Raw genomic sequence first — 27,381 nt, 5'->3', positions numbered from 1 at the left:
ACGTGGCGGATCCCTCGCGTTACGCTGCGATCTTTGGCCACGTGAGCGGATTCTGCCTTGTAATCCAACCGCGCATAAAACCAACGGGAACCTTGTATCTGCCAATATCGCAGCTTGTATATCACACTAGATTTTATTGTAGGGTGACATCGCAATGTATAATACTGTATGGGATAAAAAGGGGAAAAATCCTATTTCTCCCTGGTTTTCATGCACATCCCCTGGAGTCGCCCACCATACACTGATTTCCTATGATTCATGTGTAGCCACTGCAGCTCGCCCCATTACACATGCTCACTGCACGGCGACCACGACACCACTGCAATCACCCACATTATTACTACAGAATCAGACGCCTCTCCTGCTGAGCATGCGCAGATGACTACACTGCGCGGCACCGCCCGGCTTCAGGCATGCGCATTGCTGTCCTCCTAATCTCCGCCATCTCCATTCCATTGCTTGGTTCGCGTTGACTGACCAGAGTCCGCGAATCATTATCGCCCGGTAAGTGGCACACCGGACAGCGAGACGCGGGCACAGGCGTCTGTGGGGGAAGCCCGGGCCGCATTCTGGGGAAACCAAACCCCGGACACTATAGAGAAAACTGCTGAGGAGGAGGAAGAAGGGCCGCGCGGGTCATTTCCGGGTCCTCACAGAGCTGTCAGGAGCAGGCGATGGCCGACCATACTGCAGGGATACGTGACAGCTCTGCCCACACCCGAGGAGAGACCAGCATATAGCGTGTATAGGGTGCAGGCACTGTGTGCCCAGTATATATGGGGGCAGGCACTGTGTGCCCAGTATAAATGGGGGCAGGCACTGTGTGCCCAGTATAAATGGGGGCAGGCACTGTGTGCCCAGTATATATGGGGGCAGGCACTGTGTGCCCAGTATATATGGGGGCAGGCACTGTGTGCCCAGTATAAATGGGGGCAGGCACTGTGTGCCCAGTATAAATGGGGGCAGGCACTGTGTGCCCGGTATATACGGGGGCAGGCACTGTGTGCCCAGTATAAATGGGGGCAGGCACTGTGTGCCCAGTATAAATGGGGGCAGGCACTGTGTGCCCAGTATAAATGGGGGCAGGCACTGTGTGCCCAGTATAAATGGGGGCAGGCACTGTGTGCCCAGTATAAATGGGGGCAGGCACTGTGTGCCCAGTATAAATGGGGGCAGGCACTGTGTGCCCAGTATAAATGGGGGCAGGCACTGTGTGCCCAGTATAAATGGGGGCAGGCACTGTGTGCCCGGTATATACGGGGGCAGGCACTGTGTGCCCGGTATATACGGGGGCAGGCACTGTGTGCCCGGTATATACGGGGGCAGGCACTGTGTGCCCGGTATATACGGGGGCAGGCACTGTATGCCCAGTATAAATGGGGACAGGCACTGTGTGCCCAGTATATACCTGGGGGCAGGCACTGTGTGCCCAGTATATACCTGGGGGCAGGCACTGTGTGCCCGGTATATACGGGGGCAGGCACTGTGTGCCCAGTATATACCTGGGGGCAGGCACTGTGTGCCCAGTATATACCTGGGGGCAGGCACTGTGTGCCCAGTATATACCTGGGGGCAGGCACTGTGTGCCCAGTATATATGGGGGCAGACACTGTGTGCCCGGTATATTTATGGGGGCAGGCACTGTGTGCCCGGTATATTTATGGGGGCAGGCACTGTGTGCCCGGTATATTTATGGGGGCAGGCACTGTGTGCCCGGTATATTTATGGGGGGGCAGGCACTGTGTGCCCGGTATATTTATGGGGGGGGCAGGCACTGTGTGCCCGGTATATTTATGGGGGGGGGGGGGGCGGGCAGGCACTGTGTGCCCGGTATATTTATGGGGGCAGGCACTGTGTGCCCGGTATATTTATGGGGGCAGGCACTGTGTGCCCGGTATATTTATGGGGGGGGCAGGCACTGTGTGCCCGGTATATTTATGGGGGGGGGGGGGGGGGCAGGCACTGTGTGCCCGGTATATTTATGGGGGGGGGGGGGCAGGCACTGTGTGCCCGGTATATTTATGGGGGGGGGGGGGGCAGGCACTGTGTGCCCAGTATATACCTGGGGGCAGGCACTGTGTGCCCAGTATATACCTGGGGGCAGGCACTGTGTGCCCAGTATATACCTGGGGGCAGGCACTGTGTGCCCAGTATATATGGGGGCAGACACTGTGTGCCCGGTATATTTATGGGGGCAGGCACTGTGTGCCCGGTATATTTATGGGGGCAGGCACTGTGTGCCCGGTATATTTATGGGGGCAGGCACTGTGTGCCCGGTATATTTATGGGGGGGGCAGGCACTGTGTGCCCGGTATATTTATGGGGGGGGCAGGCACTGTGTGCCCGGTATATTTATGGGGGGGGCAGGCACTGTGTGCCCGGTATATTTATGGGGGGGGCAGGCACTGTGTGCCCGGTATATTTATGGGGGGGGGGGGGCAGGCACTGTGTGCCCGGTATATTTATGGGGGGGGGGGGGGCAGGCACTGTGTGCCCGGTATATTTATGGGGGGGGGGGGCAGGCACTGTGTGCCCGGTATATTTATGGGGGGGGGGCAGGCACTGTGTGCCCGGTATATTTATGGCGGGGGGCAGGCACTGTGTGCCCGGTATATTTATGGGGGGGGGGGGGGGGCGCAGGCACTGTGTGCCCGGTATATTTATGGGGGGGGGGCAGGCACTGTGTGCCCGGTATATTTATGGGGGGGGGGGGCGGGGGGGCAGGCACTGTGTGCCCGGTATATTTATGGGGGGGGGGGGGGCAGGCACTGTGTGCCCGGTATATTTATGGGGGGGGGCAGGCACTGTGTGCCCGGTATATTTATGGGGGGGCAGGCACTGTGTGCCCGGTATATTTATGGGGGGGGGGGCAGGCACTGTGTGCCCGGTATATTTATGGGGGGGGGGGGGGGGGGCAGGCACTGTGTGCCCGGTATATTTATGGGGGGGGGGGCAGGCACTGTGTGCCCGGTATATTTATGGGGGGGGGGGGGCAGGCACTGTGTGCCCAGGAGTATACCAGTGTGCCCAGTATATATGGGGTGGAGGCACTGTGTGAGCAGGAGTATACCAGTGTGCACAGTATCTAGAGTATATGTGTGGGTGGGATGGCGGCTGCCTGTTCTCAGGAGTATGTTTGCTATGCCCAGTATGTAATATGTATGTGGTGGGGGGTGCCCACTATAGATGATGGCGCTCCCCTTATGTGAGCCGTGTATCAGTGTCTGCTCATCATAACGATGGCTGTGCAGGGTGCACTGATATCCAGGAGTGGACACAGAGGAGGCTCCTGTGTAAGGACAATCCTGGGCACTTCGCAGTCATAATGCACAATCCCACCTGTCCATGGAAAGAAAAAAAATAACAATGTAATTTTCACTTTCTGCTTTCTCCTGCACATAATTTTTTTTTAAAATCCTTTGTGTTAAATGGTCACCGCACACCTTGATAATTGCTTTGAGGGGTGTAGTTTCCAAAATTGTCATCACTTTTCGCGGGGTTTCCTCTTTCCTAAGACATCAGGGGGTTTCCAAATGCAATACTGTATTGTAGCAGTAAACCATTCCAGCAAAATGTATGATCCACTGGCGCTCCTTCCCTTCTGAAGCCCGTTGTGTGCCCGATCATTGGGCTACCACCACATATAGGGCATTGCTGTACTCAGGAAAGATTGAGGTTTTTTTTTATTATTTATAACGACTTGTAGAAATGAAAAATTTTAAGCAAAATCACCCACATAGTGTCCAGTTCTGATAATTATAAAGATATTGAGTGTAGGCATAGGCCTTTGTGGGACGTATGGACTCTGCATATGTTATACCTTTATTTTAAGCAGGTGTGGGATGCCAAATTTTTGTTTGTCACATTCAACCCCTAATATGAAATTAGATATAGATATTTATATGTTTATATATATGAGCTATAATTTAATAATGATAATTCTGTTTGCGTGTATGAAGTGCTGAGTGATATTTTGACAATGTGCCTTCTGCTTTCAGAAAATATCTAGGTATGGTGGTTTAATGTAAGTTTTTTTTTTTTTGTTTTGTTTTGTTTTTTTCTTTTCTTTTTTGTACATGTCAAAAGTATGAAAATTGTTTTGTCAATATATATAAAAAACAACAACCCTGGCAGTGAAAGGGATAATGTGGCTTGGCTTGCAGAGTTCGGGCACAATAGCACAATGTGGATTACCACCAAGGTCGGCTTGATACATACGTGAAATAGAGGCAGTTCTCTGAAAAGAAGACCCGGCCAGACCACTGGATCTCCTAACCTGCGCTACCCGCCCTGTAGGCATATATCAGACAGCTCACATTAGGGGATCCGGTGGTCTGGCCAGGCCTGTCAAAGCGAGAACGGCCGTGTTTCATGGATGTGACAAACCAGCCTAACCTCATAAGTGGCTGATAAATGATGAAAACACAGCGGCCCTTTTGCTCTGCTGATTTAGGGATGTCTCTGGATTCGGGTCCTCACTGATTAAATCTCTTGAAGTGCAACTTGTTTACATTTTTATTTCAGGAATCAATAGTGCACATGAAAATCAGCACCTTTATGATACATCTGATCAGACACATTTGCTTCTTTCTCTGCCAGGATTGATCAGTCATTATCAAAATTCACGATTCTGAGGTAAAATCTGTATTCAGGGAAGACATTACTGAGATAGATGGCAGCTGTTACTGAGGAGATTCTAGGTAGATAGAAGAGGGAGGAGGCGGAGCTGTGCCTTTAGCTCCTCCCTCTGCCTCTAGCTCCTCCTCCTGTTATCATAGAATCTTTTCGGTAATGGCTCTCATCTCCTATCTCAGTGATGGGAAAGTCATCCCGAAATACAGATTTGACCTCAGAATGGAGAATTTTCATAATGACATACTTTAATATCCGGCCAGGGTCTGAGCCGCACAGACTAGTCGTATAGGCGGGTCCCCGGGTGCTTTCCTTGAGTTACCGTTTACTCCCTGCATCTGTGTATAGGGAGAGTCAGTCACTGGCAGTGGCGGGAAGAAGAGTCTAAAGTATGTACGGTATTTCTGTGGAGCACCGCAGCATTTCAGAGTCAAACATCCCTGACTGGAATCATCAGCGTCTTATACCTGCTGTCTGTGGATCTGCTGTCATTTATATCTCTGTCTTCAGTTTTCTAGGTTTCCCCACCACAAAATAAAGCAGAATGTCTCTTCACCAGTTCTTGCTGGAGCCCATCAGCTGCCATGCCTGGAATAAAGACCGTACCCGTAAGCTGCTCCCTCCTCTTCATTCTCATTAACTGTATTTCTAGTATGAGATTTGTCATGTAAGATGATCTGACTTTCTTCAGTGAAGTATTACACATGAAATCTCAGAAAGTAAAGGATTAGAAATAAGCAGGTAAATATTGAGCCTTTCTGGTGATAGACTCGGCCAGGTGATTATCCGGGTCACTGCCCTATGCCTGAATTATAGATTGTCATTTGTGCTGTCGTACTCCATTGTAAGGAATAGGAGCTGTGGACAAAGCCAAGTAACTGTTATGGAGGGTGACTGCAGACATATAGGCCCCATGAGGTCAGAATGGGCCATTCAGTTCTTTTCTAATCAGGATTGATGACAGTTCCAGCTGTTTGACTCCATTGATCATACTGTCAGCAATATTTAATTGGCATGTGATGAGGATTATTCCTGGTACCCTCTTTGTGTGAGCTCAGTGGAGGTGAAAGTGTTGTCTCCCAGAATAGCTCTATTTAGATGTTCTACTAAGGCACATGAATGTGGTAGAGCTTACAAACCTGAGAGATCACGAACAAAGCGTAGCTAACATATCATGTGTATTCTGGCCAGTGACATGTGTAAATGAAAGATAATAAAGATGGTCTTGATGTGTTACTGCACTTATGATTGCTCATGTGGCGTTTTCATTACTCTTCACAGAAATTGCATTAAGTCCTAACAATCATGAGGTCCATATCTACAAACAAAATGGGAACCAGTGGGTGAAAGTGCATGAGTTAAAGGAGCACAATGGACACATTACCGGTAAGATAACTAGAGGTTTTCTGCCTCGGATGTAGAAAGCAAAACTTGTTACCATATGAAGAACACAAGTTCTCTCAACTTTTCACTTGTAAGCATAAGAAAGCTTATATGTTCCTAAAAAACCTTACCATTCCCAGACTGATCACCTGCATTGTCTCTGTATTTGGCCAAAATCCGTTGGCTCGCTGCATTATTGCCCAGGAATTTATGTAAAGAGGTGGTCCAATACTTATAAAGCCATTTGTACATACATATCTTTAAATAGTAATCACTCTTGTAATTTAGCTTTATTATTATATTCCTTACACTTATTATTCTGCTATGTCCTATGTGTTTTTTGTACTTTGCTTTTGGGGATGTTTCGTTTGAGAGGAGGGATGGCACAGGCGGCTGGGGCTGCATTCACTTCTCTGCAGTATCTATCGCCTGAAACAAGACATGATCATGGCTTGGTGCTGCAGTCACTTGCCACAGTTACTGTCACCACTGTCCCTTTGACATTCTGGTTCAGTAGAAGTGATTGAGGAATGATTTCATCCTCAATCGCCACCGTGTTATTCACTGCTTCTAACACCACAGTCTTTCCCTTAAACCAATCGTTATCAGGGGCCATTGATAGAAGCTGTGTGAGTGACATCAGCACCGCCCGCTGATGACAATTTGAGTGAGTGCAGTGATAGAAGCTGTGGGTCAGCACTGGTGTCACATCCTGCTCGTCTCTTCTCACCACCCTCAAAAGAATCATGATGACGATTGTTGATGATCGTTTCAGACTTCTCTCAAATGAAATATCACAGGATGTAAAGTAAACATTACACATAGGAAATGGCAGAACAGGGTGAAGTGTAGGGAATGTAATAAAGCTAATTATAAAAATGGTCAAGGCTTAAAGATTTGTTGAAGTAATGTTTGAATTGAGGATTCATCAGATGGCTTTGTGGATTTTGTAAAGCTCTGTTCAGATCAGCATAGCACTAGCAGAAATTCCAGCAACCCCTCTATTGTGTGAATACACCCTGAAGAGTCTCTTCTTTCTGTGCTTTATTTCTATAGGAATTGATTGGGCTCCCAAGAGTGATCGTATCGTGACCTGCGGAGCTGATCGTAATGCGTATGTGTGGAGCCAGAAGGACGGAGTGTGGAAACCTACACTGGTCATCCTACGTATAAACCGGGCAGCAACCTTTGTGAAATGGTCTCCTTTGGAAAATAAGTTTGCTGTTGGAAGTGGTGCAAGACTCATATCTGTGTGTTATTTTGAGTCAGAAAATGACTGGTAAGCATCTTCTATAGTGTCTTCCTATATATGCCTTATGGCCACTCACATTTTAGACACAATTTCCCTGAATAATCCCATTAGAATATACAGTAATGCAATTGATGTATGCTACATTAGGTAAAGGGGTTGTCCTGCACTTTTGTTTTTTTACTTATAAGTATGGTACAGCAGGTCAGTAAAAACCCCGCTCATCTGCCAATCCCTATCTGTAGTGCTCCCCAGGTCTTAGCCATTTCTTCTGGCAGGGATATTGTGAGACTGCAGCAGTCAATCTATTATCGCTGTGGCTGGTTATTTGGCTGCTGTAGTCGCATGTCTGTATACCTTAACAGAAGACTATTGTACATCCAGGTCCCAAATAGATGTTGTCCAGTAAATAACCCTTTACAGACAATACTATTACGAATCTAGCATATTGAGGAGTAAAGTGCTGCCTCTGCATACATTGGATGCCATCACTAAGGTTTGAGGAGACATGGTGGCTATGCTCTTGTAAGTGTTACACTGGTATAGTAATCCACCTACTGTACACATGGTTTTCTTTTTTAAGCCCGGAAATTTTCTTTATCGTTCCTATGGGAGACCCAGACCATGGGTGTATAGCTACTGCCTCCGGAGGACACACAAAGTTACTACACTCAAAACGTGTAGCTCCTCCCTCCCAGTATATACACCCCCTGCTAGCCAGTCCTAGCCAGTTTTTTGCTTTGTGTCAGGAGGATCACAACACACACATGCATCCTTTTTTTTTTTGATTTTCATTTTTTCTACAGATTTGGAAGAAAAGCGGGTCCACTGGACCCCCGGCATGTCCCTTCACACCCCCCTGGCGGCGGTGCTGTTAAGGTTGATTCAGGGCAAGAGCCCTTCATGCCGCGCTCCTTCACCATCCCATGCTGGGGCTCTGGCTTGAAGTGGGAGCCAACACGGTTCTCACTGCTTTGCAGGAGACCGGCCTCCATCCGCAGCCCTTTGACAGGACCCTGCTGGACGGAGCACTGGACCCCCACCCCACCAGGGACTGGTGGACCCTGCGTCTCAAAGCTAAGTATAGAGACGTTATTCAGAGGGTCCTTCTGCAATGTGGGGCACTTTATTAGGGGGACAGTGTTTGACTTTGATAATGCTGCTTGTACTGTGTTTCCGGCCGGTTCCACTGTTTTTTTCTGTGTACCGCGCCGATGATGCCTGATTTTCGGCCGCATGTTTAACTCTAGGCCCCGGCTTCGGCCGCGGCCTAGTTTCGTCTCGTTCCCCTGCATGTCAGTCATGCAGGGGGACGCTGCAGCACCGCCCGCCGGCCGCTCTGCACAGGGGAGGACACTCCTTGTTGAGGAGATGATTCCCTCCCCTGTACATTTCTTAGCCCTCCGATTCCCGCTCCTGGGTTAACCCCCGCCCTCCCCCCTCACTCTAGCGCCATTTTCTCAGCGTTCTTAGTACGCTGATCGGCGCTGGCTGCTCTGCAGTGCAGAGGGAGTGAATACCTGGCTGGGGGTCCAGGCTTGGAACCTGGGGGGGCACTCACAGCGGCCTGACAAGTCACAACCTCTGGTTGTGCACTTTTATATACTATCAGGGCATCGTGAAGGAGTTAATTCTTTATTATAGAACCTCCTCCTCAGCAGCATGTCTCACTAGGAGCAGAGCTCCAAGGCTGGAACCGGCACAGACCCATACTGTCATGGTTCTTAGGTGGTGGTGCCTCAGCCTGGAGTCTCCCCAGGCTGAACCCCTGTCTTGTGTTTTCTACACATTCTAGACAGAGCCCCCCACTTCTGCAGCAGGTCTCACAGAGCGAGGCTGCAGGCTGTTTTTTATTATCCACTGCTGGTAGTCTCGTACGGCTGTACCGAGCTCATAACCGCTGTGGCCCCTCAGCTTGGAGCCTCATGCATGGTCCCTCCAGCTGCTCCGGGTTCGGTGGCTGACCCCTGGGGGAATCTCTTTTTCCAGGGGTCGGCTGTCCCGGCATCCCCTGAGCATGCAACCCCCTTCTCAGGGCGTTTTCTGCTTGCTCAGCAAAGCTCACAGACCCCGTCCTCCTGACAGGGAGACGCAGGGTCCCCTGTCCTCCCCGTTCCGCAGCTCTGATACGAGCTGACCCACTGGACGAGGAGGATGTCTCTATCAGGGGCTCGGACGCTGCTTTACGTACTTTGATCCGTCCGTAGATGACGGGGATGCGAATGATTAGATTGCGTCCATTATATTGGACCTCCATCCGCCTGTATCAGGGGAGTATTCCCCGCTGGCAAAAAGGCATCAGTATACCTTTAACAAGACGAGGAGTGTGTTCCTTAACCACTCCAGTTTTCAACCCGCTGCGTCCAAGCCCGCAGCCTGTCCTGCAGATCCCACAGCGGGGTTCTGCTGCCTGTCTCCCCCTCCCATCAGAGGTGGTCAAGGAGTGTACTCATTCGCCAAGCGTGGCCACTCCGGTGTCCAGACTTTCAGCCCGGATAGTTGTATCAGTGGCTGACGGCACCTCTATAAGGATCCCACGGTACATTAACTTTGTACTGGACCTCAATCCGCCGGAGTTACCTTATCTAGGTGAACACAACGTGTGTTCCTTAACCACGCCAGTTGTCAGGCCCCTGTAACCAGCCCAGGGTCCGCTCTGACAGTCGCTTCCCATGAAGCGTGATTCTGAGGACTGGGTTTCCCCCGTCCACCAATGATGGTCAAGAGGTGGGCTCATTCACCTCAGGTGGTTCAGCCCGGACCGTTATGTCAGTGGCTGATGGCTCCTCAGAGGAGATGCATTCCCTCACAGGGACTCTATGCCCACGACGGTTGCCTGAACTTCCAGACTTCAGTCTTTCCATCCTCTGCCAAGTCTGCCATGCTGGTCACCGCACAGCGGTGGTTTTGGCTACTTTCCTCGCTATCCGCAGGTGTGGCTTCGGCAATGGAAGGCAGATGCGTCTATAGAGGTTCCTTGCTGGGCTCCCCTTTGGTGGGACCAGTCTCTTCGGAACCAACTAGATGAAATTTAGGAAGCTCTCGGCGACGAGAGTTCTTCCTTGCCACAAACCTAAACCAGGGCAGGAATCAGTTGAGGTTTCGGTGGTTTCCGTTCCTCCTTCTGATCGTCCTCTAGCTCGGCCTTAGTTCATAGAACCAAATGGCTTGAAGCTGCGTCTTCAGAAGACCGCAGGAGATGCTACCTCGGAGTCAGCTTCCTCCGAGCTATCTGGCCACGCCAACCACCTCCCTGGTCGGTGGCAGGCTCTCTCCACTTGGCGACGTAAGGTTCTACCACGTCTCCGTTCAGTGGGGGCGAGTTTATATCTCCCATGGCTACAGGATGGAATTCTGTTCACCCGCCAAACAGATTTTTTCTGTCAACTCCTCCCGGCTCCAAGGCCGCCGCCTTCTCACAGGCCGTGGCATTTCTTGCAGGCCAACGGAGTAATTGTTCCGGTTCCCGACTGGGAACGGTTCTGAGATTTTTGCTTAAATCTATTTCTAGTCCCCGAAGAGGGCGGTGCCTTCCGACCTGGATCTTTAGCTTTTCAAGCATGGTCAGGTGTGGCGTTTTCACATGGAGTCTCGGTCTTGTTCCGTGTGTTTTTCACCGGATCAATCAAGAACCCAAGGAGATTCCCTAGAAGCCATCGGCATCAGGGATGCCTTTCGGCAAGGATCAATCGCAGTTTCACACCAGCGTTGACTACGTTTTGCCATCGGAGTGGTCCAATTCGTGGCTCTTCCCTTTGGGTTAGCCACGGCCCCTCGAGTATTCTCCTTGGGGCTGCTGTGATTAGGGTCCTGCACCCCTAGGGGTTGGCAGTGATCGTTTGCCCTGGACGGTTTTCTTCTCGGGGTTTCATCCAGCGCAGACTCTTAGTAGAGTACTTCGCTTACTCTCGCCACTCTAATCTATTCGGGTGGCTTGTCATTCTGTCCAGGTCCACTCTGACTTCGCACCAGAGGTTTTCAGGGACGCAATTCGAGACTGTCTGCACTTGTGAAGCTGCTCTTAGTCGATCAGTAGTCCCTCCGGGTCGACGTCGTTCTATCAGACACCAAATAAGGTGCTGGTCAGACGGTGGCGTCAATGGAAGCGATTCCTTGCCCAGTTTCTCCTGCGTCCTCTGAGACTGGAGGGTTTCCGCTGTACACGCGACCTCCCTCCTTCTCGGAGTGGTGGCTTCGCCACTGACCAGGGGCTCCTTGCAGTGGTGGTTTCGGCCACTCTGTCTCAGGGATGCTCCTTCCTAGCCCCGTCCCGGGTGATCCTCACCAGGGTGCTGGTCTTTCCGCCTTGGGAGCAGTATATCTCCACCGTGGAGCGCAGGGCGCTTGGACTCTGTCCGATTCAGCCCTCTGGTTCAATGTGCTGGAAATCAGAGCTGTATTTCTAGCTCTCTAAGCCTTCACCATCTGTTGGCGGCTAGGCACATTCGAGTCCAGTCGGACAACGTGACAGCGTTTTCCTACATCAACTTCCAGGATGGGACATTCAGCCGTCTGGCAATCTTGGCGGCTCATCATTCTTCAGTGGACAAGGGACTCCTAGTCCACCATATCCGCAGCCCACATCCTAGATGTGAAAACTGTGAGGCAGACTATTTCAGCTGTCCAACCGTGGTCCATTGCGGTAGGCACACTGGTTCATGTTTGATCCCAGCTTCGTCTCTACCTCTTGCCCAGAGTCCTGCGCAAGATCAGTTAAGGGGGCCGTCGGGTCATTCTCATTCTCCAGACTGACCCAGGCAGGCTTGGTACCCTAACCTGCTCCTTCTGTCCGTTGGATTGCCATGGCATCTTCCGGACCGTTCGGACCTTTTCTCAAAAGGGTCCGTTTTTTCCGTCAGAATTCTGGATTCTCAGATTGACGGCGTAGATCTTGAGTCCTGGATCTTGGCGACTTCTGGTATCCTTCCTGAAGTCATCTCCGCTATGACTCGAGCTTCAAAGTGTCCTTTGACCTTTTTAGCCTTGCCGACCCTCCTGTCTCTTTCACAGTCCGGTTTACAGCTAGGACTATCCCTCATAAGGGACAGGTCTCGGCTCTGTCAGTATGTGCCAGCGGCGTATCATCCGGCTGGCTCCGGTGCGCTCCTTTCAGGGCGCATCTCACATTATTCCGCCTTTCCTGCGGCCTATGGAGCCCTGGGACCTTAATCCGGTCCTCCCGGTTCCCGGAAACCCCCCTTTGCGCCTCTTAGGGAGGTTTCTTTGTTTCATCTTTCACAGAAAGTAGTCTTCTAGTGGCTATAATTTCCCGCCAGAGAGTTCTAGCTGTACTCTCTCGGAGTCACCCCCTTCTTGGCCTTTTGCATCAAGACAAGGTGGTCTCCGTCCGACTCCGGACTTTTTTCCCTGAGGTGGTTACTGCTTCCACCTTATCCGGGGCAATTTTCCTGCCTTCCTTTTGTCCGGCTCCTGTTCATCGTTTGAGAAAGCGTTGCATATCCTGGATCTGGTGCGGGCGCTCCGGATCTATGTGTCTTGCACCGCCGTTATTAGGCAGTACACCTCTCTCTGGTGCTGACCGCTAGTCAGCGTAGCGGTCTCTCGGCATCTAAGCCGACCCTGGGTCGTTGGCTTAGGTCGGCCATTTCCGAGGCCCAACAAGTGTACTCAAGTGCCTTCCCCGCCGGGGATCAGAGCACATTTGATCAGACCTGTCGGTGCCTTTTGGGCTTTCAGGCTCCAGGCTACGGCTCAGTAGGTCTGTCAGACTGCAGCTCGAATTAGTCTGCATACTTTTTTCGAAGCTCTATCCAAGCCATGCTTATGCTTTGGCAGACGCGGGCTTAGGCAGACGCATCTTTCAGGCGTCTGTCGCCCATTTGTGAAGTTAGGTTTTGCCTGCTTCTCAGTTGTCTGTTTATTCCCACCCATGGACTGCTTTGGAACGTCCCATGGTCTGGGTCTCCCATAGGAACGATAAAGAAAAAGAATTTTGTTTACTTACCGTAAATTCTTTTTCTTATAGTTCCGTCATGGGAGACCCAGCACCCTCCCTGTTGCCTGTTGGCAGGTTTCTTGTTCCGGTGTCTTCACCGGCTCTTATTGTTGTAGACAGAGGTTCCGGTTCTTCCGGTTTTTACTCTGTCTCTTCTTGTGGGTGGATGTCCTCCTTCAGCTTTTGCACTAAACTGGCTAGGACTGGCTAGCAGGGGGTGTATATACTGGGAGGGAGGAGCTACACGTTTTGAGTGTAGTAACTTTGTGTGTCCTCCGGAGGCAGTAGCTATACACCCATGGTCTGGGTCTCCCATGACGGAACTATAAGAAAAAGAATTTACGGTAAGTAAACAAAATTCTCTTTATTCTGCTAAATCAGACAATGTTTTCTAATTATTTTTTTTCCTATAGGTGGGTGAGTAAACACATCAAGAAGCCAATCCGTTCCACTGTGCTGAGCCTTGACTGGCACCCCAATAATGTGCTGCTGGCCGCTGGATCCTGTGACTTCAAAACCAGGTACAATGATTAGATTGCAGCCCTCAGCATGTGAGCGCAGACACCATGCCGGGTGCTGGAATTCACAGAAAATGTCAGGTCTCAATATTTTCTAGCTGTCAATATCATTCTGGGTGTGACTTTATCCAGTGGTTTCTTTCATTTCTATTTGCATTTACAGGGTGTTTTCTGCATACATTAAGGAGGTTGATGAGAAGCCTGCTAGTACTCCATGGGGATCGAAAATGCCTTTTGGCCAGCTGATGTCTGAGTTTGGGGGAGCCAGCAGTGGGGGCTGGGTTCACAGTGTCAGCTTTTCTGCTAGTGGAAATCGCCTGGCTTGGGTCAGTCATGACAGCTTGGTGTCTGTAGTTGATGCATCCAAAAACATGAGGTAGGTTATTAAATGATTTATGTCTTGTAATAGTGACTGCAGATTACTGTAAAAATTCCAATCACTAGTACAAGTAAATATCTATATTGTATTAGAGAAAAATGATAAATATATCCATCAAAAAGCTGAATGGGGGGTGTGAAGCGAGCTCAGGAGCTGAGCCTGATCCCTACAGGGCAGAAACCAGCTGTGGTGCATCATTTGAGCCATGCAGCATTCATTCTGGGCACCCATTGTATCCTTGTCATGTTCCCTTGCCATATGTGCATTTCTGGGAAGCCTAGCTTTTTACAGTTCACTATGGGATCTAAAAAAAATATATACCGTATTTTTCATTTTATATGATGCATTGGATTATAAGATTATTGAATGTTCTCAACTGGACTAAAATATCCCTTGGATTATAAGACGCACCCCAAATTTGAAGGCGGAAAATAAAAGTTACGGCTCTATTTTTTATTTTGTGAAAAAAATATAAGCTCAAAAATGGAAAGTTGCCCCATTTTTAAGTGATTAATAGACTTTGCCCAGTAAATAAGGGTATATAATAAACAATGTGGTCTTTTTGCAGTGTTTCCCAGCTGAAGACTGAATTGTTGCCTCTGCTGAGTGTCATATTTGTATCGGAGAACAGTGTCATTGCTGCTGTAAGTACCTTTTTCTTTAGGATTTCATGTTGGAAAGCTACAAGCTGTTTCAATTCCAAAAGAGGCTATTTCCGTATGGGCTTTGTTGGCTCTTGCCAGGATATGCTATTGTAAAGTGAAGCAGTGCTAGTAACAACTTTGTATCCCGTCAGCCCCCATGGCTTTTTTTCTAGGGGCTGAATAGTCAGACGTTGAGTGGCACAGTGTTTTTTTTTTTTTTGTAAGACTCACCTCTGCCCATACACAATGCTGTATGCATAAGGATAGCATTTTACGCTCTTTTGTTTTGATCTAATCTCTGGAAAAAGATACATCTGTAAATGGAAGAGATAAATACATATATTCACTGAACATTTGTTTTTAAAAATCAGATACATTTTTATTAAACTTTTTTTGCATATACAAGAAAGAAAAAGTAAAAAAAATAATCAAAACAACTCCCATCTTTCCCTCACCCCAGTTACTCAATGCTTTATGGCAGCCCCTGTGCATAGACTCTGATAGTCAGAATCCGACCCCTAGGCTTATTACAGTAGAGCTCCCTGCTGTGACTTGGACGCGCCCCCTGGGCTGTCCAGATCACAGCAGAGCGAGGAGATCAGCGCCATCTTTCTGCAGCTCACAGCGGTCATGCTGTGTGCTGAACTTTTCCCCCTGTCACCAGATCAGCCCATGGAGTAGTGTACCGGTGCTCCTCCCCCTGCCGCCGATGCTACTGTCTCTGACAATACCCCCACGCTCTCCCCCATGGCCTGTCAGCTGTCGGCCTGTGTGTGAGTAGTGTACGGCCCCCCTCCTTCCCCGGCCGCAGCGGGTGTGCTTGTGTGTGTGTGTGTGCTGGCAGAGCAATGTGTGTGCATGCTTGTGTGTGTGTGTGTGTGTGTGTGTGGCAGAGTATTGGGGGTGAGCGTGCAGCAGAGCATTGCTCCGCTCTACCCAGCCCCCGCTACTGCTGCCTCCCCACCCCCCCGCCGTTACCATCTCTGACACCCCCTCCCTCCTCTCTACCGAGCCCCAGTGTGTGTGTGTGTGTGTGTGTGTGTGTGTGTGTGTGTGTGTGTGTGTGTGTGTGTGTGTGTGTGTGTGCCACTGCATGTGAGTACCTGTGTGTGTACCGGTGATACTGTCTGCACAGCTGTGTATCTAATCCTGCCCTGTGTGATACTGTCTGCTGATTCGTGTATCTAATCCTGTCCTGTGTGATACTGTCTGCTGAGCTGTGTATCTAATCCTATCCTGTGTGATACTGTCTGCTCAGCTGTGTATCTAATCCTATCCTGTGTGATACTGTCTGCACAGCTGTGTATCTAATCCTATCCTGTGTGATACTCCTGCTGTCCTTGGTGACACTTTAGACATTTCTGGTCACCAACAAAATGGCTGTGCACTGTCTCCCTACATGTCATTCTCTGTTATCTGTTGTAAACACTCAGAGTAGGAGGGGGGAGGCGTGCTATCACACACAGGAGAGCAGACTCCGCCCACTTTACAGCAGGCTGTAATGCAAGCTTTTTGTACAGTCGGATTTCTGTAGGATTTCAGAAGCTGCTCCCCCCTAGTGTTTAACAGTGGAAAATATCAAACTTTTTAATTTTTTTTTTTTTTTTCTTTCTTTATATTTTGCACAATTAAAAATAAATAATAATATTTAAACAAAACATTTAAACATTATTACTTTCTGCCGGGGTGGGGGAGGGGGCGGGAGGGGGAGTTAAAGGGGTAATAGATGTGATAAACTTAATTTCTCTGACGCCTCATTGGGGGACACAGGACCATGGGTGTTATGCTGTCTATCCATTGGAGGACACTAAGTAGATGCAAAAGCATAGCTCCTCCTCTGTAGTATACACCCCCTGGCCGGGCCAGGCAAGCTCAGTTTTAGCTTAGTGTCTGTAGGAGGCACTTCCTTTCAAGGTTTGTTATTTTTGGAGGGCGACTGTTTCCTTTTGGGACCGATCTCACACTACCATCAACGGGCGGGAACGTGAAGTGTTGCCTACACGTACCCCCTCCCGCGACGCTGGATTTTGGGCTGGACGACTGGTTCCACAGACACCGATTTTCCAAAGCCCAGGGTAGAGGCCTGTGCCCTATAGCCCAATTCCTCAGCCCTTCTCTGCAGGCTCTGAGTTGAAGATGGCACCAATTCCTCAGCCCCTTTCTGCAGGCTCTGAGTTGAATATGACACCGACACAGCAAGCTGACTCTGCTATTTTCACTGCCTGGAAAGCAGTGTTTTAAGGTGAGATCCCCCCCCCTGACTGGTTTCCCAGACAAAGGGAGAAAAGACACTGCAGGGAAGGCTCCCAGGACATTTACAGTATTTATGTGCAAGGAGCAAGGATCCTGCACACACAGTGTTAACCTTCTCTAGCTTGCTGGCTGGAGGAGGGGGAAGTTCTGCTGTTTGCAGAAAGTCTTGCAGATAATTTCCCGTGGCAGGGGGGAGGGCCCAGGGCTCAGGGCTCAGGGACTCGCACTGTTTATTATCTGCTCTGTTTATTTGCTCTAGCAGAAAAGCCGGCTGATAACCACCAGTGACAAGCTGTGTGCTGACTGTAGGGAAAGGGAGGAAAACTCAGAAGCTCCCTTCCCGCCGTTTTTTTTTATTACCCACAGTAGGGGGGGGGGCACACTGACTCATCTTCCCACTCTTTTAGTGCTAAGCCCCGCCCCCGCGGCCGCGATAAGCCCTCCCCCAGGAAAGCCTGTGAAGATCTTCATAGAGCTTAATCCTTTTTGAGGACAGGGCCATGGGCTGATTCTGGTGAGGTGCTTGCTTTAATTGTAGCTCTGCTGAGCATTGCTCCCCCTCCTGGCATACTCCTATTAGGAACATGCAGAAATCTAAGGGCACTAAGAGTACTAAGGCCCACATAGTCTATTATTCAGCCTGCACTGCCTGCCACGCTGAGCTACCACATAAACACACCTCTTCTCTCTGTGAGTCCTGTGCCCCTATAGCCCCCCAAGACCCCCCTGCCACCGCCGCCGCAACCGGCAGCCCAGAGCCTAGGGCCCCCAGCCCACCGGAATGGGCACAGTTTCTGTCCCAATCCATGGAAAAACTCACAGAACCTGGTTCTGGCTATGCAATGTCGTCCTCCACACTCTTCTGGGTCCCTGGACGGAACGCAGCCTGAGGATACCCCTATGGAGGCTCCTTCTGAGGTAATCCGGGCACATGCTTCACCGGTTGCAGGGATCAGGAAAAGAGCACACGGCCGGGTGTCTCCAGCGGGCTCTCCCTCGGGAGCACACAGGGCAGGCTCTCCCACACGCTCCACGGCTTCTGAAGAGCTGGAGGAGGGAGAATGCTGTTTGTACAAGGAGGATTCCTTGGTTTCATCCTCCCCAGATGATCAAACTGCAATAGACTCCCTTATAGCAGCAATCAACCAAACTCTGCATGTGGAGGATCCCCCATCCACTACCACGGACCATGCGGTCTCCTTTAAGAGGGAAAGGAAACCCCAAAAGGTTTTCGCTGATCACCCAGCTTTTCAGATATCCTCACAAAGCAAAGAGAGAAGCCTGACAGGCGCTTCGGTAACCGAAAACTCATGGAGTCCCGCTACCCTTTTGCCTCACCTGCTCCTAAGGGCTGGGCCGTTCCGCCCTCGGTCGACCCCCCCCCCCCTTTTCCCCCCGGTCTCCCGCCTTACCACAAAGACGCTCCTGTGTTTACCCGATGGTTCTTCCATCAAGGACTCGACAGACAGGTGGAGCACCTCGCCCGCACTGCTTTTGAGGCTGCGGGTTCCTCCCTCTCGCCCTCCTTTGCCTCTGTGTGGGTCGCAAAGGCGATCTCGGTCTGGGCAGAATCCCTTAACACTTCGCTTGAGGAATCCCAGTTCACTCATACCTTCACAGAGGTAACAGCTCAAATTGCCGCTGCGGCGGAGTACCTCATCCAGACCTCCATGGACGCTGCTACCTGCGCAGCGTTTGCCGCCTCAAATACCATAGCCATCCGTAGAGCTCTCTGGCTCCGACAATGGCGAGGGGACTCTGCCTCCAAGAAGTCTCTCATGGGCCTTCCCTTTTTTTCAGACCGATTGGCGAATGTCTGGACAAGCTCATTTCTGACGCCACGGGAGGAAAGTGTACTTCCCTCCCCCAGCTGAAGTCCAGGACGTCCTTCACCAGATGTCCACAGTCCTCGTTCTGCTCCTTTCGGAACTCATTTGGTTGGTCGACATCCCGTGCTGTCCCCGCCACCAGCCGCGGACTACGCAGGGACCGACCTTCTCAGCTCTCCCCGAAACCCACTTTGTCATGGCAGCCTAGACTGAAACAGTCCAGGACTAGGGAGACTCGGCCACGACGGTTTCCCCCCTCATGACTCCTTCGGCGCCCCGGAAGACACACTCATTGTAGGTCGACTGCGGCTCTTTCAACACATCTGGGCTGCCGCCTCAGACGACAAATGGGTGCGAGACCTTGTGTCTTCTGGTTACCACATAGAATTTCGGACCCGACCCCCGAGTCGGTTCTTTCTCTCAAACCCCCCAAAGACTCGAAAACGACGCAATGCTTTTTTTTCTCAGCAATCAACTCGCTCCAAACAGCAGGAGTGATAATACCTGTCCCAGACGACGAGAAGTTCGGGGGGTTTTATTCCAACCTCTTTGTGGTTCCCAAAAAGGATGGGTCAGTTCGACCCATCCTGGACCTCAAACACTTAAACCAACATGTGCACGTACGGAGATTCAGAATGGAGTCCCTAAGGTCCATTATTGCATCCATGGTCGAAGGGGAATTCCTCGCCTCCATAGACATCAAGGACGCGTACCTGCACATACCCATCGCTCCAGATCACCAAAAGTTCCTCCGCTTCGCAATTCAGGACTCCCACTTTCAAGTCGTAGCTCTACCCTTCGGCCTTGCCACCGCACCAAGGGTGTTCACCAAAGTCATGGCGGCCGCCATGAGCGTCCTTCACGCCAGGGGAGTAGTCGTTCTCCCTTACTTGGACGACCTCCTCATCAAGGCCCCCTCCTTCCGCGACTGCTGAACCAGCGTACAAATCACTGTGGACACCCTATCCCGCTTAGGGTGGCTAGTGAATCTGGACAAATCATCCCCGATCCCATCACGATCAATCACCTTCCTGGGCATGTCCCTGGACACCCGTCGGGGCTTGATCCTTCTCCCTCTGGACAACACATTCGCTCTTCAACGAGCGGTACGCTGCCTTCTACGTCCTCCGTCTCGCTCCATTCGATTCAGCATGAAAGTGCTCGGCAGGATGGTGGCGGCTATGGAAGCAGTACCCTTTGTTCAACTGCACCTCCGCCCACTGCAGCTAGCCCTTCTAGCGGCCTGGGACAAGAGCCCCTTCTCCCTGGACAGACATCTTCACCTGACGCCTTCAGTCAGGTACGCACTCCGCTGGTGGCTTCGGTCCTCATCCCTATCAAAGGGGAGATCTTTTCTCCCAGTGAACTGGCTGGTCCTGATCACGGACGCCAGGCTCCTAGGCTGGGGAGCAGTGTACCGGCACCACACTGCTCAAGGACGTTGGATGCCCCAGGAGTCTTTCCTTCCCATCAACATCCTGGAACTCCGCGTGATCTTCCTCACGCTCAGAGCGTTCTGCCCTCTGCTAGCGGGTCGTCAGATTCGAGTCCAATCGGACAATGCGACAGCTGTAGCCTATATCAATCGGCAGGGGGGTACCCGCAGCAAAGCGGCTTATCTCGAGGCCCACAAGATCCTCAGCTGGGCCGAATCGACCGGATCAGTGATATCAGCGGTACACATACCGGGGGTAGAGAACTGGGCAGCAGACTTTGTCGGCAAGGCCTGGCTGCCGGAGAATGGTCTCTCCACCCAGATGTGTTTCTACAATATCTGCACTCGCTGGGGCACACCAGACGTGGACCTAATGGCCTCAAGGTTGAATGAAAAGGTACCCGCATTCATAGCCAGGTCACGCGACCCGCAGTCCATCGGCGCGGATGCTCTAGTCTGCTCCTGCCACCACTTCCGCCTGCCTTACATATTTCCACCTCTACCCCTGCTGCCGCGGGTAATCGGGAAGATCAAGGCAGAGAGAGTCCCGGTGATACTGATAGCACCGGATTTGCCAAGGCGCGCCTGGTACGCCGAATAAGTACAAATGCTCACAGACGCACCGTGGCGCCTTCCACACATCCCAGACTTGCTGACCCAAGGGCCCATTTCTCATCAGAACTCCAGAGCCCTGAAGCTGACGGCATGGCCATTGAGACCTGGGTATTAAGAGCGGGATTCTCCCCCGCGGTTATTGCCACCATGATCAGCGCCCGAAAGCCTGCTTCATCCCGCATTTACCACCGTATGTGGAAAATCTTCCTTTCATGGTGCAGGGAAACTAACGTCCAGCCTATGCCTCTGGCCATCCCCAGAATTCTCGACTTTCTACAGTCTGGCTTTCGAGCGGGGTTTGCTCTCAGTTCCCTTAAAGGGCAGGTCTCAGCGCTCTCAATCTTCTACCAATGCCGCCTGGCTCAAAAACCGCAAGTCAAGACCTTCCTCCAGGGCGTTTCCCATCTAGTTCCCCCGTACAAACGGCCGCTGGAACCATGGGACCTCAACTTCGTTCTGGACGGTCTCCAGAGGTCTCCCTTTGAACCCCTCAAGGAATCCTCCCTTGCTCTTCTGTCCTGGAAGGTAACATTCTTAGTGGCAATTACGTCCATCAGACGGTTTTCGGAGCTGGCAGCACTCTCTTGCCGCGAGCCTTTTCTGATCTTTCACCAGGACAAGGGGGTTCTGCGCCCTCTCCCGGATTTCCTTCCAAAGGTTCTTACCCCGTTTCATTTGAACGAGGACATTGTCCTGCCTTCCTTTTGTCCACACCCGGTTCATAGGGTGGAAAGGTCTCTGCATTCGTTAGACCTCGTCAGAGCTCTCAAATATTACATATCCAGGACAGCCCCCTTTAGGAAAACGGACTCTTTGTTCGTCATTCCTGAGGGGCCTAAGAAGGGACAGGCAGCTTCAAAGGCGACTCTGGCTCGCTGGATTCGCTCTGCGATCCAGGAAGTCTACCGCTTGCAACTCAAGCCCATTCCTAGTGGGCTGCGGGCTCATTCCACGCGAGCAGTTGGAGCTTCGTGGGCCATTTGGCATCAGGCTTCAGTGGAACAGGTGTGTAAGGCTGCGACCTGGTCTAGCCTACATACGTTTTCAAAGCCTTACAGAGTCCATACCCAGGTTTCAACTGAGGCAAATCTGGGTAGGAAAATTTTGCAAACGGCAGTAGAGCACCTCTCTCAGTAGGCGCTCCAGGCTGTCTGGGACTGGTTCCTAGTCCTTGGGTTGTGTTGTCTTTTATGTTTCCCACCCATGGACTGCTTTAGGACGTCCCATGGTCCTGTGTCCCCCCCAATGAGGCGTCGGAGAAAAACGGATTTTTGTGTACTCCGTAAAATCGTTTTCTCTTAGCCATCATTGGGGGACACAGCACCCACCCTGTTGGGCCTTGGTTCTCTCAGTACCTTATTTAGTTATGACTTTTTTTTTTTTTCTCATGTTCCTCTGTTGAGGTAAGCTTTTACTGTTTTTTTTTTTCTCCTACTGCTTGTGTACTAAAACTGAGCTTGCCTGGCCCGGCCAGGGGGTGTATACTGCAGAGGAGGAGCTATGCTTTTGCATCTACTTAGTGTCCTCCTATGGATAGACAGCATAACACCCATGGTCCTGTGTCCCCCCAATGATGGCTAAGAGAAAACGATTTTACGGTGAGTACACAAAAATCCTTTTTTGGATGCCGATTTGTTATTCTGTTGTATGTATTCTGTTTTAATAAAGTATCTGATTTTAAAAAAAAAACAAAAACATTATTACTTTACATTTTTTCAGTTATTGAATTTTTTTTATTTTTTGATGATACCTTCCCTTTAAATGTAAATCTGCCCAGTAACAGTGAGTTGACAGTTGGGATTAGTCAGATGGGGACACCGTTGAGTAGAGAGCAGTAGCTGTACCTGAGAGAGGTGTAGTTAGAGAAGCCCAGAGTAATTCGGCCAGACCCTCAGGATCACCCCAGGAAGTCCAGAGCAAGAGGTCAAAGGAGACTCCTCAGTAGCCAGGTGCAGAAATAAGCACGGACCGACCTTGAAGTTGTGGGCCATGATTCTAGTGTAATTTCCTGCAAGCAATGACTAATAGAACCGGACTCGGTGTGCAGTAACCTAGAGCTGGGTGAACTGGTCGTCGTAGACAGTGGTGGAGGAACTCTGTCCAGTGGTGTAACCTCCCTGTGGGAGGGGACGCAGATAGAGCCATGTGGGGACTCTATGAATTCATTGGCTGCCACTGTTGTGTTACCAGGAGAGGAAGACAGTCCTATAGTAGCTGGAGAGATGTGTAGGAGGGAGCAGTGTGCTGGAAAATGTGCAAAGAAACCAAACTGTAACAAGCCTGTAACGTGCAAGCTATTGTGCCCGCAGCGGATGTGTTCCACAGAAACTGCGCGAGTTATTCAGTAAAGAATTATCCTGGACTTGGTGTCTGAATTTGTCCTGAGGAGGAGAAGCTGTGGTGTCCCTGGTTGCACTGTGGAGGTGGCAGGAGTGCAGAATAGAGGAGAGATGCTGCCTTGAAGCAGGGGCTCGCCTGTGCCCACGACTGCGGCCCCCAGCCACCCCCACAACAAAAAACAAGCCAAAAAAAATCGCCAAACCTCCTCCCATCCCCCCCACACACACCCAGCATGATCCATTGTCCATAACAAATAATATTCATTCTCATTGTTGCCAGGGTATAGAGCACATGTCATCAGCAATAGCAGTATCCTAACTAAATTAACCATTTAGTCTGACCCAAGCAGCACTATCATTCACTAAACATTTAAAGGAATCGTGGTTTGTTTGTTTTTAAGTGTTTAATTCAGATTCTGCTTCCTTAGGGGCATGATTGCTGTCCCATGCTTTTCACCTATGATGACCATGGCTCATTGACGTTCATTTCAAAACTGGACATTCCCAAGCAAAGCACTCAGCGCAATATTTCTGCTATGGAGCGCTTTAGAAACATGGATAAGCGTGCAACCACTGAGGACCGCAATACCACCCTGGAGACCCTCCACCAGAACAGCATAACGTAGGTGTAAATGTGCACTGGAGAACGGCTTGTCCCGGTGACAGTCACCTCCAAAATGCTCTTTACCTGGTAATCTGCATGTAAATAACATTTAACGAATGTCAGGCATATTTATTAAATGCACACTTACAGGGAGAAAATGCAGTTATATCCTCCCTGTAGCCGCTTAGTTTCTGTAATTGATACCGTGCAAGGAGCGTCTTTTGTTTGCATATTTTGATAAACCTGACTTTTATGGAAGCAGTGGTTTTAGTTATTTATTATATGGGGGATAGAGAGAGAAAGGTGATGATTCAGTTTTTTTTTTCTTTTCTTTAAAACATTGTTTTCTTCCACTTTATCCTGTATTTATTAAAGCAATACCATGATGGCAGGCACAGGGTTTTCAACAGACCCCTGGTGCTTAGCATCCCATTTGCGCTGGTGATCACTTTAGCACAAGGGTTGATAGGCATGTGGAATGGTGAACTCCATGCTGGTGCAATGTACTTGCCAATATCACAGATTGATAGCAGCATTTAATAGGTTAATAGCTGTGGCTAGAGCTCTGCTGTTCGACACACATCCTGGCTGTATATCACAGCCATTATCTGACGGTTATAGAGTGGGCTCACAGTCAGAGCCCACCCCATACACGTCCCAACTTATATGTACCGCCATATACGTACCACAGATGTTGGCACTGGGTTGATTTGTCAACTGCAAAAGTGCAACTATGGGTCATATTAGTATTGTTGATAAAATTATATGGCTGAAATTATTTAATGCATATTTCTTAATTCATTCTGACTTTGTCTTGCAGCCAGGTGTCCATTTATGATGGGGATAAATCTGACTGCCGTAAGTTTTGTACCACAGGCATCGATGGTGCTATGACTATTTGGGACTTTAAGGTGAGTTTCAGCAGGTTGTGAACTCTGCATTATCCGGTTCCTTTTTATTCTGCCTGGAAACATGTTACCCTACTGACTAGTGACATGGTGCGACACAGGAGCACTGACAGGTCTCCTTTAATATTAATTTTACATATACAGTGCCTTGAAAAAGTATTCATACCCTGCAAACTTTTCTACATTTTTTTTCACATTACACCCACAATCTTAAAGTGTAGTCGTCCTTTTAATTTTTATTTCAGAAATCCATAATACAAATGAAAATAAGCAACTTTGATATATTTTATCAGACAAATTTGTTTCTTTGCCAGAATTGATGTTTAATTATCAAACTTAGAGGACGGAGGAGCTAGAGGCAGATCTCTGTCCCCGCCTTTCTCTTGTATCTACATAGAATTTCATCAGTACCAACTGCCATCTCCTATCTCAGTAATGGGAAAGTCTTCACTGAATACAGATTTTACCTCCGAATTGAACATTTTGATAATGACTGATCAATTCTGGCTGAGAAAAAAAGCAGATTTCTCTGATAAGATTTATTACAAAGTCGCTTATTTTCATGTGGACTATTGATTTATGAATTAAAAATGAAAACGACGGTTATGCTTTAACTGTGTTTTATGTGATATAACAACACTATGTAGCAAGTATTTTTGAAACATAAAGGAGATGATACATGGTTGTCTACACATATTAAAAATAAAAATCTGAAAATTATGTGCAATTGTATTCAGCCCCTGAATTGTGATACCCCTAAATACAATCCATGGTGACAAACGGTCTCCATAAGTCACATAATAAGTAAATGGTGAAGTGTGTCCACCTGTGTGTAACTTATTCTTGGTATAACTACAGCTCAGAGGGCTGTTTGTGAACATTAGGGATCAAAGAGCATCATGAAATCAAAGGAACACACCAGAAAGGTCAGTGATAAAATTGCAGAGAAGAGTAAAGTAGGGTTAGGTTAAATAAAAGTTCTGAACATCTCATGGAGCACTGTTTAATCCATCTTCCAAAAATGGAAGGAGTATGGCTCAACTGTATAACTACTAAGACATGTCCGTCCACCTAAACTGACATCCCAAGCAAGGAGAGCAGTAATTATGTAAGCAGCCAATAGGCCCATGGTCACTCTGGAGGAGCTGCGGAGATCCATAGTTCAGGTGGAAGAATTTGTCCCCTGGACAACAGTTAGGCCGGGGCCACACGGGGACTAATGCGATCCTCACATGACACCCCGCTCACGCTGGCAGCATAGCAGGAGCCGAGTGCCACTGCGACTGAGGTCCGATCTTGCGATTGGACCTCAGGGGCGGGCCAGCAATGAGGGGCGAGCCAACGTTGAGGAGGGGCTGGCCGGCACGGAGGAGGTGAGGGACGGATTTATCTCCCTCTCTTCTCAGTAGCCAGCTATTGCCATTCGCGTCCTGCACTTGCTGTACACCAGTGTACTGCGAGTGCAGTGCGATCTTTCTCTCGCCCCATATACTTGAATGGGTGCAAGAGAAATTACTTTACTGCATGCTGCGATTTTCTCGGTCCGATTGGGACCGAGAAAATAATCGCTCGTGTGCTGACAGCTTAATATTGGTCCGAGTGGAATGCGATAAAACTCTGTCCGATTTTCATGCCGTGTGTCTTAGGCCTTAGTCATATACTCCATAAATCTGGCCTTTATGGAAGAGTGGCAAGAAGAAAGCCATTTTTTTTTTTTTTAAAGCAAGTCGAGTTGATCGGAAGATGAAAGGCTCACCTTCCAGCAGGATAACAATCCTAAACATACTGCCAGAGGTACAATGGATGGTTTAGATCAAAGTATATTCATGTGTGTGTGAATAATCCAGTCACAGTTCAGACCTTAATCCCATTGAGAATTTGTGGCAAAACTTGAGAATTGCTGTTCACAGATGCTCCCCCTCCAATCTCGCTGAGCTATTTTGCAAAGAAAAATGGGCAAAGATTTCAGCCTCTAGATGTGCAAAGCTGGTAGAGACATACTCCAAAAGACTTGGAGAAGTAATTGCAGCGAAAGGTGGTCCTACAAAGAATTGCCTCAAGTGCTGAATCCAAATGCACGTCACAATTTTTAGATTTATATTTTTAAAATATGTAGACAACCATGTATCATTTCCAGTATACTTCACAAATATTTACTACTTAGTGTTGCTAGATGACTTAAAATTTCAATAAAATACATTTGTTTGTGGGTGTCGCATGCAAAAGTTCACGATGTATGAATATTTTTCAAGGCACTGTAATATTTTTTTAGCCTTATGTATTTTCCTATATTTGCTCCTTTTTAGATTATTATTGATACAATGAACTTACTGCCTTGTAATCTGTTCTCAAACTTCTAGACCCTGGAGTCTTATATTCAAGGCCTGAGAATTATGTAATCGAAGACCAAGCGTCACTAAAAAGACATGATCAAGAATCGGGAATTCCTGTAGCATACCTGATACAGGAACGTGCGCTGAATCTTCACTGACCCATCTAGCAGTGAATAGAAACAATCCTTTCTATATTCCAAAAAACTGGTATATTCCTATGAAACTGTAATTCCAATTACTTGTATGTGAAAGCTACAAGTTTGTGTCACTATAAAAAAAATCAAATTAAAATGCGATGAATTCA

At 49.2% G+C, this 27,381-nt stretch overlaps 1 protein-coding gene across 1 annotated transcript; it reads left to right on the top strand.

Moving 5' to 3' along the window:
• The first annotated feature begins 395 nt into the window (after positions 1–395).
• On the top strand, positions 396–27,381 carry ARPC1A (actin related protein 2/3 complex subunit 1A). Its single transcript, XM_075317852.1, has 10 exons — positions 396–504; positions 5,143–5,240; positions 5,914–6,018; positions 7,072–7,294; positions 13,634–13,741; positions 13,902–14,114; positions 14,686–14,761; positions 23,661–23,854; positions 24,657–24,747; positions 27,105–27,381. Exons 2-10 carry the CDS (start codon positions 5,177–5,179, stop codon positions 27,141–27,143), a joined length of 1,113 nt encoding a protein of 370 aa, XP_075173967.1. The 5' UTR covers positions 396–504; positions 5,143–5,176; the 3' UTR covers positions 27,144–27,381.

This window comes from Anomaloglossus baeobatrachus, chromosome 7, assembly GCF_048569485.1.
Source record: "Anomaloglossus baeobatrachus isolate aAnoBae1 chromosome 7, aAnoBae1.hap1, whole genome shotgun sequence".
NCBI classification, from domain to species: domain Eukaryota; kingdom Metazoa; phylum Chordata; class Amphibia; order Anura; family Aromobatidae; genus Anomaloglossus; species Anomaloglossus baeobatrachus.
Note: the sequence above shows the minus strand (reverse complement) of the source record. Positions and strands in the feature narration are given on the sequence as shown.

Excerpts from the sequence above, each read along its gene's own strand:
- ARPC1A (XM_075317852.1), top strand. The coding sequence starts at position 5,177 with ATGTCTCTTCACCAGTTCTTGCTGGAGCCCATCAGCTGCCATGCCTGG. Across the intron at positions 14,762-23,660 it reads AGAACAGTGTCATTGCTGCT|GGGCATGATTGCTGTCCCAT; the intron begins GTAAGTACCTTT and ends CTGCTTCCTTAG. Across the intron at positions 24,748-27,104 it reads TGACTATTTGGGACTTTAAG|ACCCTGGAGTCTTATATTCA; the intron begins GTGAGTTTCAGC and ends TCAAACTTCTAG.